The sequence below is a fragment of the Erythrolamprus reginae genome, chromosome 2 (assembly GCF_031021105.1).
Source record: "Erythrolamprus reginae isolate rEryReg1 chromosome 2, rEryReg1.hap1, whole genome shotgun sequence".
In the NCBI taxonomy this organism is placed as follows: Eukaryota; Metazoa; Chordata; class Lepidosauria; order Squamata; family Dipsadidae; genus Erythrolamprus; species Erythrolamprus reginae.
The window spans coordinates 148,381,952-148,394,179 of record NC_091951.1 but is presented as its reverse complement, the minus strand read 5'-3'; the positions used below and the strand labels follow the sequence as shown (position 1 = coordinate 148,394,179).

At 40.4% G+C, this 12,228-nt stretch overlaps 1 protein-coding gene across 1 annotated transcript in view; it reads left to right on the top strand.

Moving 5' to 3' along the window:
- The window catches only part of MGAT5B (alpha-1,6-mannosylglycoprotein 6-beta-N-acetylglucosaminyltransferase B), a 174,670-nt gene that overhangs the window by 28,531 nt on the left and 133,911 nt on the right, over positions 1-12,228 (top strand). The window contains exon 2 of the mRNA XM_070739842.1: positions 8,590-8,702. Coding sequence (XP_070595943.1) covers positions 8,590-8,702 — 113 coding nt within the window. The remainder of the gene's footprint in view (positions 1-8,589; positions 8,703-12,228) is intronic.

The following is a 12,228-nucleotide window of genomic DNA, read 5'->3' as shown; positions in this document are numbered from 1 at the left end:
CACATCGCCATCGCATGCAGAGCAACAACACCAGAAGAAACATTCGCCACACCGCAATACCAGCGACCACAAAACCAGACCCCCCAATCGCGAGAAAGGAGACCGTTCCGCAACTCGGGTCAAAGGAACTACTCAACCGCTAACCGCGACTACTATAGAGGTAACTCTCAATTTTCCGTGAATAACACGGCAACCAAAAAGGGGGCTAAAATTGTTAAATCATTGTTACTAAATAACCAGCCTTGCTCAATGGAGCTGGATACGGGCTCTAGATATACCATCATGCCCTGGGAAAAATTTAAACTGTATATGCCGGATGTGTCTAAGGCTGACCTAAATCAAACCTCTTTGGTGATCAGAGACTTCCAAGGGGGGGTAATCTCGGTCCTGGGAACAGCAAATGTACCTATTGCATTCAAGAATGTTAAATGTACCCTTCCCATGCTTATTGTAACGGGGGCCAAGCACTCTCTTCTGGGGTTAGCGTGGATGGAACCGTTGGGGATCGAGATTTCGGGTGTGTGTAATGTAAACTATGATAATATGCCTAACTTTGTTAAAGAGTTCCCTGAAGTGTTCAGCCCCGCCTTGGGATTGTATAAGGGGCCCCCTATATCATTCTCTATTGACCCCAAGGTACCACCGATCAGACTAAAACCTCGCAGGGTCCCCCTTCCGCTTCTCCCCAAACTAGACATACAGCTGGATAAACTCATTAGCCAAGGTATTTTGGTCCCTGTGGAACAGGGGCCATGGGAAACTCCCATAGTTACACCTCTGAAGCCAGATGGTTCTTTAAGAGTTTGCGCTGATTACAAATCAACCCTGAATAAGGCACTCCAACACCACCCCTACCCCATCCCGGTTGTGCAGCAACTTCTACACTCCCTGGGGGAGGGGAAAAGGTTCGCAAAGATCGACCTGGCGCAAGCTTACCAGCAACTTCCGGTCGATGAACAAACAGCAAACGCTCAAACAATTGTAACGCACAGGGGGGCTTTCAAATGCACGAGGTTACAGTTTGGGGTAAGCATAGCCCCAGGAATATTCCAGAGCATTATGGAACGCCTATTGTCAGGGGTAAATGGGGCCATTCCATACTTTGATGACATCTTAATTGCAGGGGAAAACCAGGAACAAGTAAACAAAAGAATAAGGGAAGTACTTAAGAGGTTACAGGACAAAGGATTAAGAATCAAGCCTGATAAATGTGTCTGGGGAACCAACAGTATAGAATTCCTTGGTTATAAAATAGATAAAGAAGGCATCCACCCCACAACAGAAAAGCTGAAAGCAATTAGAGAAGCCCCTGAACCACGAGATAAGAATGAGCTACAGGCATTTTTGGGCCTCCTTAATTTTTATTCCGTTTTTTTAAAGCAGAAGGCAACAGTAGCAGAGCCTCTCCATCGTTTACTCCAGAAGGAAGCCCGCTGGACATGGGGGAAAACTGAACGTGAAGCTTTCTCTCAAGTAAAGGATTTATTAACTTCTAAAAGTGTAGTAGTCCAATATAGTGCTTCACTACCCATCAGGCTCACGTGCGACGCTTCGCCGTACGGCATAGGAGGAGTCCTAGCTCACGTTCTGCCTAATAAGACAGAAGCCCCAATAGCATTTTTCTCAAGAACCATGACCAGCACAGAGAGGAATTATAGCCAGTTAGACAAGGAGGCCCTAGCATTAGTGGCAGGGGTAAAGAAGTTCCACAATTATATTTTTGGAAGAAGTTTTGAACTAGTCACTGACCACAAGCCCCTACTAGGTCTGCTAGCCCCCAACAAACCCACTCCACCTTTTATGTCTCCAAGACTGATCAGATGGGCTCTTTTCCTCTCAGGGTACCAGTATGAGCTCACCCACAAGGGGGGAAAGGAAATCAATCACGCAGACGGCCTCAGCAGGTGCCCCATAGCAGACTTAGTGGAAGACCCTGTTCCTTCCACAGATGTGCTAATGATAGAACTCGAGGATAACCCACTAACCACGGCCAAAGAGGTAGCTGCACACACGCAGCAAGATCAAATCCTTAAACAAGTGGTGAACTGTGTTCTAAAGGGATGGCAAAATGATGTTGTGAAACCTGAATTGTGTGATTTTAAAAACAAAAGACTTGAGTTATCTTATGTAAAGGGTTGTCTGCTGTGGGGGGATAGAGTGATCATTCCCAAAAGCCTGAGGGAAAAGGTACTCAAAATGTTACATGTGGGTCATCCTGGGATTGTCAGGATGAAGAGCCTGGCAAGGGGGCATTTATGGTGGCCAGGGCTGGATGCTGACATTGAAAGTTGGGTCTCAAAATGTGAACCGTGCCAGGAGTCACGGCCTAATCCCCCCAAAACAACTCCAGCTGAGTGGGAACAGCCTGCTGGTCCTTGGTCTAGAATCCACATTGATTTTGCTGGCCCAGTGGGGTCCCAGTATTTTTTAATAGTGGTTGATGCCTTCTCCAAATGGTTGGAAATAATAGCAATGAACAACATAACCACAAGTGCCACCATCAAGGTATTGAGTAGACTGTTTGCATCCCATGGTTGCCCAGATCTCTTAGTGTCTGACAATGGGCCACAGCTAACAGCCAGGCAATTCGAATTGTTCCTAGATGGCCTAGGGGTCAGGCATGCCCTCATCTCGCCTTATTCGCCCTGGGCTAACGGGTTGGCAGAACGTTACGTGCGGGTGGCAAAGGAGGCATTGCGCAGGTCAGGCCCTGGGGATGTGCAACAAAACTTGGACCAATTCTTACTCACCCAACACATCACCCCTAACTCGCACACACATGCAAGCCCTGCAGAGTTATTGATGGGAAGAAAATTGAGGTCACCACTAGACAGGTTAAACCCAAGGTTCTGTGTTAATAATAACCAAATGTGTGTAAACCCTGAAAGAGAAATGTATTTGGGACAAAATGTATATGTAAAAAGTTTTGATGGAAATGTAAACTGGATGAAAGGAGTTGTTGTTAAGCAAAATGCACCAAAAACTTATATTGTAAAACTAGAGGATGGTCGTTTGTGGAAACGACACATAGACCACATTCGAAAGCGAACAGAAAACCAATTGCCACAAACCGCTGACATGGACTCTCCCCCTTCAACAGACTTTAGTACATTGCCCGAGTTAAGAAACACGCAAAGAGACTTATCGGGCCAGGGGGAACCATCCAGTGACGCCGAGCCATCCTCGTCCTCCGAAGCCTTCGTTGGGCCCGCAAGGCCAAGTCCGCCGCGCCGGGAGAACAGCGGCGAGCCATCCTCCACAGTCGGTGTCGAAGGAGAAATTGAACTGCGCAGGTCAGCGCGAGCTCCTCGGAGGCCCCACCGATTGGACGACTTTGTCACATGGCTTTCATGATGGATGTGTCCAACTATGAGGGGAGGGGTGTTGTATCCTGTAATGGCTACCTTGTAACTCCTGTAAATAGTTTGTTCCTCTTTCCAGCGCTGTCTGAGCCGAAGCAGGAAGTCGCTCCTGATTGGCTCAGACGCGGCCGGCTCTAGCTTTGGCGGGAACCGCAAATGTATAAAAGGAGCGGTTTCTCCAGGCAGAGTCAGTCGGTACTCGCTGAATTGTCACTTTGCCTTGCTGAGCTGTCACTTGTTCTCTGAGCTGAATAAAAGTACCGATTGCTCAAAACCCTGCCTCTGGGTCTACTTCAGTTTGATTTGAAGAAAGGGTCCCATGCCAACTTAACAAGAAGAGAGAAGGTACAAATTTATTCCTTTACGCAGCCAGTAATGTAAGTTATTTTCTCTCTCCTCTACTCAAATCTTCTGTATCAAGTGAGAAATGTCTTCAAGGCAAGAAGCTGGCATGGACTGACCCAGGTTGCTCCAATTGATCAGTTCCTCCCTTTCACTGAAATCCCAGAATAATCCCTCTACAAGCATTTTAATTTTTTGGCATTGAAGGTTGATATCGAGGGGAGAGAGAGAAGAAAACCTTCGTATTTTCCCAGTGTTTAATTTCAGCACAATGTTTCAAGGCACCTATTCTGCAATGGTTAATTTATGTGGGTTGGGGGTTAGAATAGGAATGGACTCTTAGACAACTACTAGATTTTTAAAAAAGAAAGAAAACTACATTCATACAACTGGTAAAAAAATGAAAATTACAGAAATGATTATTTTGGTTAGTTTATTTATATCCTGCCTTTATTATTTTTACAAATAACTCAAGGTGGTGAACATATATATCCAATTAATAAATATCCAACATACAGTATCTTCGTTTTTCTATTTTCTTCACAACAACCCTGTGAGGTGGGTTGGGATGGGAGAGAATGACTGAATCAAGGCCATCCAGCTGGTTTTCATGGCTAAGGCAGGACATGAACTCAAGTCTCTTGCTTTGTAGCCTGGTGCCTAAAAGCCCCTTGACCAAACTGGCTCTTAGTGCTGTATGGAGAACTGGCAGACATAATTTCTCAATGAAACTGAAAATGTCTCAACTACTCCAAAAGTGTTTTGTCACATTGATCCTTCTCTTCTGCCTCACGAATCCCAGCGGCCGATAAGGTCCCACAGAGTTGGCCGTCTCCAGGTCCCATCGACTAAACAATGTCGTCTGGCGGGCCCCAGGGGAAGAGCCTTCTCTGTGGCGGTCCCGACCCTCTGGAATCAACTCTCCCCAGAGACTAGAACCTCCCCTACCCTCCTTGCCTTTCGTAAATTACTGAAGACCCACCTATGCCACTAGGCATGGGGTAATTGAGATATCCCCAGGTTAATATAGTTTATGTATGGTTTTAATGATATGGGGTTTTAGATGTTTTTAAGTATTGGATTGGTCACGTTGTTTGTCACTGTTGTGAGCCGCTCCAGGTCTTCGGAGAGGGGCCGCATACAAATCTAATAAATTATTATTAATTATTATTATTGTAGGTAGATTGTGGCATCAGTTGGCTTGGAAGCCCAGTCCTGAAATCTACCTAAAATAGTAATAATTAATAATAATCCTTATGAGCCGTGTTGCCCTCCATTCCAAAAATGTATACCCATGGCAAGAAATATTGTTATCTGTAATAATAACAAATAAAGCAAGTCCTGAATTTAAAAAAAGAAAGAAATAGAAGCAATAATGGAGAGGAGAATAAAAATTATCCCAGTTTGACTTTGTTCTAAAAATGCAAATGTATGCTCCCTCATTTACATGTCTTATAAGATTCACAGCTGTGGTTGTTACAATACTTAGCATGCATTCCTACTTAGGACTGGTTATTGTAAATTGTGTTCAGTGAGCCTTTCACCCTGGAATTGTGGCAAGTAGGCTTGAAGCCTTTTGAAGAAAAATTCAGCATTTCATTATAGTCAGTATTGTATTTGGCAAGCTAAAAATAGTACAATTGCCCTAAGATTCACTATTAGGATGCTACCTATTTTTTAACAAATCACTTATCATTTAATTTTAAGATATAGTCAGATAAATAATTTGAAACATTCAGTTTGTGCTCTTTTCTTCCAATTACACCCTGAAAGAACAATGTGGGGGAAAACCCACCCAGTTATCCTACAGCAAGCCTCAGTAAACAATGGGACATTTCTGAGTAAAACATGAATAAAGTTTCACTTTAACTTGAAAGTAGCTCCTAGAGCTTCTTTACAAATTATTGAATGATTCTATTGAATTGGTTAAATTTGCTATTTCTAAACCCTCTTGTGCATAAGTAAACATTGCGGTCTTAATCACATGACTTTGTAATAATTTCAACAGTTCCTCACCCCTGAAGCCAACTTTTTGAGACCAAGGTACAAAGAATAAATTAGAATTACTTTATAATATGTAAATAAAGGGTGATGAATGTTTTTTGAATTATATTGGAGTTTTTAAGTTCTGATATTAATTGGATTTTTTTGAGATGTATACTGTTTGCTACTTTTGATATGTTTTGAGCTGCCCCTAGTCCTTGGAGATAGGTGGCATACAAATCCAATCAATCAATCACTCACTCACTCACTCAATCAATCAATCACTCTTAAGTTAAAATGGTATATAGAAAATATGCCACCATCTTGGTGGAGGGGTACAAATAATGTTTGGTGGTGGGCACTTTGAGCATTGAGCACATTGTTATGAGTTGTGTGAATGTTTTGTTATTACTATAAAAACCAATTTTAAAAACTTCATAATTTTTTTTTAAAGCCAACTTTTTGAGATGCAGACATCTATTTCAGATCAAGACAGCCCGCTCATGCTCTTTTGAGATTCATGTGAAATTCCATGGGAAATATTGTTGGATCCATGACAATTGTAACATCAATGTTAAGCTATGTGAACCATTATCTTTATTGAGACCAGTGGAGCATGTACTCTAATATCAGAAGTGCCCTGAAACAAAGAACAGAAATCTTATTTCATTGCTCTGTGCATAGAAAAGAAAACATGCCTTCTTCTGGAGAAAGCATACCACCCACCAGAGGGGTGCAGTATCGGGTTCCTACCGGTACAGATGAGGATGCCGCACTAGTAGTAAAACTGTGTGTATAGCGTCGGGTCTCTGGTGTACAAGCGTGCACATCCCAGTGAGAATTTGCTTCTGCGCATACACAGGAAGAAAAATCTCGCATGAGATTTCAGCGATTTTTTGCTTCTGCACATGCACAGAAGCACAATCTCATTGGGATGCATGTACACACATGTCAGAAATCCAAAGCTGTGCATGCAGCACACTGGTAGCAATGATAGCAGCAACCCCTGCCTGGAGGGGTGTATATGGATGTGTATCTGTGTGTGCATTTGTGCATATTGGAAAAATCAAGATGGAAACATAGAAACATAGAAGATTGACGGCAGAAAAAGACCACATGGTCCATCTAGTCTGCCCTTATACTATTTCCTGTATTTTATGTTAGGATGGATCTATGTTTATCCCAGGCATGTTTAAATCCAGTTATTGTGGATTTACCAACCACATCTGCTGGAAGTTTGTTCCAAGCATCTACGACTCTTTCAATAAAATAATATTTTCTCATGTTGCTTTTGATCTTTCCCCCAACTAACCTCAGATTCTGTCCCCTTGTTCTTGTGCTCACTTTCCTATTAAAAATACTTCTCTCCTGAACCTTATTTAACCCTTTAATATAGATGGCAATCAAAAGCATGGGACAATGGTTTCAACCACCATTGTGGTATTTTTATACTCTCTCTGTGGATGTTCTGGCAGTGAAGAAATGGATGTAAAGTGTTATGTGGTGAACTAAAAAAACCCTTGCTGCAAATAAACAAAAATGGGCAAGCATTGGTAGATATTCTCTATAGATGAAAAAAGATTTATTTTTAAATCTGTTTGAAGAGACCAAACAATGTGTCAGGCAGCAATACATACCTCTAATATGCAGATTGGAAATACAACGTGCAATGAAATTAATACAAGCTTGAGGCCACCAGAGTTAATGCAAAACCATTGCTTGCAGTAGCGAGTTAATAGTTTGTGTTTCCTTTTCATTATAATGACGGATGGTATCTAATTAGCAACAATAGTTTATAGATCTGGTCTAAAGTTATAAACCAGATGTTACATTGAAGCGTTGCAGTCTCTGTGACCAAAGAGTGGGGTACAAAAGTTACTTTGAATTAATAAAGAGAACATATCATAAACTCAGTGAGTCTAAAACAATCTGGCAACAAGATATTGAAATGCATTTATCTTAGGAAGCTTCAGTGTGAACCAATTGAGAGCGGAATTCTGGCTTAGCATGACATCGGAATATGACCCATTCTGAAACAGCTGGTATGCTGTTGGGGGTGGCAAGTGAGTTTCACCTAACATAGAAGCCAATTCATTTTTGCTACTATGAGTTCATTGGCTACACAGTCAATACGGTCATACCTTCCCGACAAGTGTACCAGAGAACAGAGATTAGAACTGCCCCCACCCTCCTTGTCTTTCGCAAACTCCTTAAAACCCACCTCTGCCATCAGGCATGGGGGAATTGAAACATCTCCCCCGGGCCTATACAGTTTATGCATGGTATGTTTGTATGTATGTATGTATGTATGTATGTATGTATGTATGTATGTATGTATGTATGTATATATGTATGTTGTACATTGTTTTATTGTTGCTGTGAGCCACCCCGAGTCTACGGAGAGGGGCGGCATACAAATCTAATAAATGATAGATAGATAGATAGATAGATAGATAGATAGATAGATAGATAGATAGATAGATAGATAAATATGTATTTGCAGGCACATACCGGTAGTTCTGAATTTTATGTTTTCTTAGAGATACACTGTTTGAAGTACTGTAGCTTTAAGCGAAAATGGCTAGAAAGCAATTCAATTGAAATAAGAAAAAAAGAGCATTTGGAGAAGATGTGGGCAAGGCTAGAAACAAACTGGCCACTGGTCCTGTTGTCCTCCAAAAATAAGACTCTCTCTATAGGTACCAAATAATGAAAATTTAGATCTATCTCTCTTGGTATCAACATGTTTCTAGTTCTCAGTGTTCTTCTTTTCTGGTAATTGACTATTCTGCTTTGAAGAACTATTGCTTCAGGAGGCGAGTACTTTCACCATTCTTTCCTGACAATCTGAGATGCCCACCAAAAATGAAACATGGATTGTATTTTGTCTTTCTTTTCCTAGGTTCCATCCAGCAGCTGGTCTGATGGAGAGGATTCAAGCAATTGCTCAGAATGTCTCAGACATTGCAATGAAGGTGGACCAGATTCTTCGCAACAGTCTCCTTAATGGAAAATGTAAGAACACCTTCAGGTGTGAAAAGAATAGTCTGGAGCCAGTATCTTTGTTTCTATGCAGTACAGTACATTGAACAAACTGAATATGAGTCTATTATGCTGTAGTGCTTTTGTGTAGATCTAAGCTGCCTACCCACCACCACTCGTATTAAGTATTAAGGTGCAATAGATATGATTTGCCATGTCTCGTACTACTGCACTATTGCAACCTAAGGGACATGATATAATGACATAATGACATAATGGATTAGATATACAGTAGAATAGAAGAATATGAATACTATAATAAAGGAGACAATTCTCTATGCGAAAATCTCTGTGGTCAACGGTGGAAAGGAAAATGATGACTTGAGATTGCCAATCAGCAGCAAACAGACCTGTCACAGTTTCTCTAACTGTGATGACATGTCTTCTGTTTCTACTTAGGGTATTTATGCCTATATCTTTAGATATTTTTTAATAACCTTTTTATAACCTCTTAGATAAAGTGCACACAAAGTTAAACCAAATCTACTTTCCAAGTAACCATTCAACTGGCTAAGCCATCACTGAAACTTTCTCCACACAGTGGAGTTACAGGAGAAGAAAGCAATTTGGTCTTTTGTGGAAGGAAGCCACTTACTTAGATCCTCTTTTCCAGTTGATATAACACACCCCTACTTTCCTTCTATATCCATATAGAGTTTCAAAGGGGCTTTTTCAAAAGGCAACTGGGTTTTGTTTTTCCTCCAAGACTTCTCATGCAAGAAGCTTTTTCAGAACTTAAGAAGTTTCTTAGATGAGAAGCAAAACTTCTTTAAGGAAAAATAAAGTCCAGTTGCCTTTTGAAAAAGCATTTTTGGGACAACCATGACCTGAATGACTGAGAATCTCCATGGATATCCATGCAGAGATTATTAGCCAATTATCTGCTTTGCTCATTTTGTTTTCTAATGTAGTTCATGTCTTTCTCATTGTTATGATTTATAAGCTATTTGTGCTTTACATTTCACATTAGGCTTAAGATCATGGCTATCACATAGAAACATAGAAGATTGACGGCAGAAAAAGACCTCACGGTCCATCTAGTCTGCCCTTATACTATTTCTTGTATTTTATTTTAGGATGGATATATGTTTATCCCAGGCATGTTTAAATTCAGTTACTGTGGATTTACCAACAATGTCTGCTGGAAGTTTGTTCCAAGGATCTACTACTCTTTCAGTGAAATAATATTTTTTTACATTACTTCTAATCTTTCCCCCAACTAACCTCAGCTTGTGCCCCCTTGTTTTTGTGTTCACTTTCCTGGTGGAGTAAGATATTTTGTTGTGAGAAGAGGAATGAAGAACTCTTCTTGTGAAATATTTCTGGACTCTCTCAATTGTGTTGATGTCAGATATGCAGATATGTCAGATATAGGCGAGCTGTATTCTAGGATTGGTCTGACAAATGTTTTGTAAGCTCTTGTTAGCAGTTCAAAATTACCAGAGAAGAAGCTGCGAAGGATTAGGTTAACAACTCTTAAAAGCCTTTTTGGCAATGTTGTTGCAGTGGGCTCTAGGACTTAGGTTATTGGATATGAGTACTCCAAGGTCTTTGACAGATTGAGGGTTATCAATAAGTTCAATTCCTCCAAGTTTATATTTAGTATTCTGATTCTTTTTACCAATGTGTAAGACAGAGCATTTAGTGGTGGAGTTTTGAAGTTGCCAGGTTTTAGACCATTCTGCTATATGGTCAAGGTCTTTTTGAAGGGTAGCAGCATTGTCGGTGGTATTAAATAGTTTGAAATCATCTGCAAAGAGAACACAATTGCTAGTGATGCACTTGCAAAGATCGTTTATGTATAGTATGAATACTGTGGGTCCTAAAACACTATCTTGAGGGACACCACTGTTAACAGGAGCAGGAAGAGAAGTGGCACTTCCTATTTTGACCACTTGTTGTCTGTTAGATAGGAATGCTGTTAACCAATTGTGTAGTAGTCCAGAGATGCCATAGGATTTGAGTTTCAGAAGAAGTTTGTTGTGGACAACTGAGTCAAAGGCTTTTCAAAAGTCGATATAGATTGCATCAATTGGATTACCTTGGTCAAGTTGAGTGGTCCAAATGTTTTTACAGTGTAAGAGTTGTAGATTACAGGATAATTTTTTTCTGAAACCAAATTGTTTATTGGAAAGTAGGTTATTAGCTTCAAGGTGGAGTGTAATGGATTGGTTTATGATTGATTCCATAACTTTGCAGATGACACAACACAAGGAGATAGGTCTGTAATTTTCAACGTTGCTTGGATCTCCTTTTTTGAAGATAGGGATGTCTGTGGCAAGTGGCCATAGTGTGGGTAGGGAGCTAGTACTGAAGGATTTATTAAAAATTATGCTCAGAGGTTCAGCCAAGGTGGAGGAGAGCTTTTTTAAAAAAGTATGCACATAGTCCATCTGGTCCAATAGATAAAGATGGTTTTAGGTTGTGTAATGCCTTTCTAATGTTATCTTCTGTAAAATCAATTTGTGTAATATCACTGAGGTTATTTGTGGTGCGATTAGGAAATGTTGGGCATGAGCCATTGTTGTTAACAAAACCTGAGCTGAAGAAGATGTTAAGGAGGTTGGCTTTGACTGATTGATCATTATGGTCTATGTTGTTTGGTCCTCTAAAGGGTGGGATGGGTCTAGAGTTTTTGAGTTTATTGTTAACAAAGTTGTAGAAGGCACAAGTAGACTTTGTCCATAGAAGGTTTTCTTCTTGGATGATGTGATAATTGGTACATTCAGTCTTTATTTGGTGACACAAATTTTTATAGTGGCTTTTAAAGTTTGAAACATGGCCTGCTTTATTTTTGCGCCAAAGAGTTCTTTTTTTGGTTTGGAGCTTTCTTATTTTTATGGGTAATTTGTTTTTCTTAGTTTTGGTGAATATTAGTGGTACGTATAATTTGATGACTCTTTGGATTTCAAGTAAAAACATATTGTAGTGGTCTTCAGTAGTGATGCAATCAGAGAAAATTGTGTGCCAGTCGAGAGGTGAGAGGTAGGCTTCGATGAGGTCATAATTGGCATTTTTGAAGTTATAGTTGGTTGTCCTTTCATTAAGATGGTTTTTGTGAGGGTGTATGTTTAGGCAAAAGTCAAAGATATTAAAAAGAATAGGACTCATACCAGACCCTTGTGGCACACAGCTTGTAACCAGGCTCTGCTCAGAATACTCACCATTAATAACAACCCTCTGATGTCTGCGCTTCAGCCAGCTGCAAATCCACTGAACTATCCAGGGATTATTATTATTATTATTATTATTATTATTATTATTATTATTATTATTACTATTATTATTATTTGGATTTGTATGCCGCCCCTCTCCGAAGACTCGGGGCGGCTCACAACAAGTGAAAAAACAATCCAATACATAATCCAATTAATTAAAATATTAAAAGTTTTTAAAACCCCTATACTAACATACACACACACAAGCATACCATGCATAAGTTCAGCGGGCCCAGGGGGAGATGTTCAGTTTCCCCATGCCTGACGGCAAAGGTAGGTTT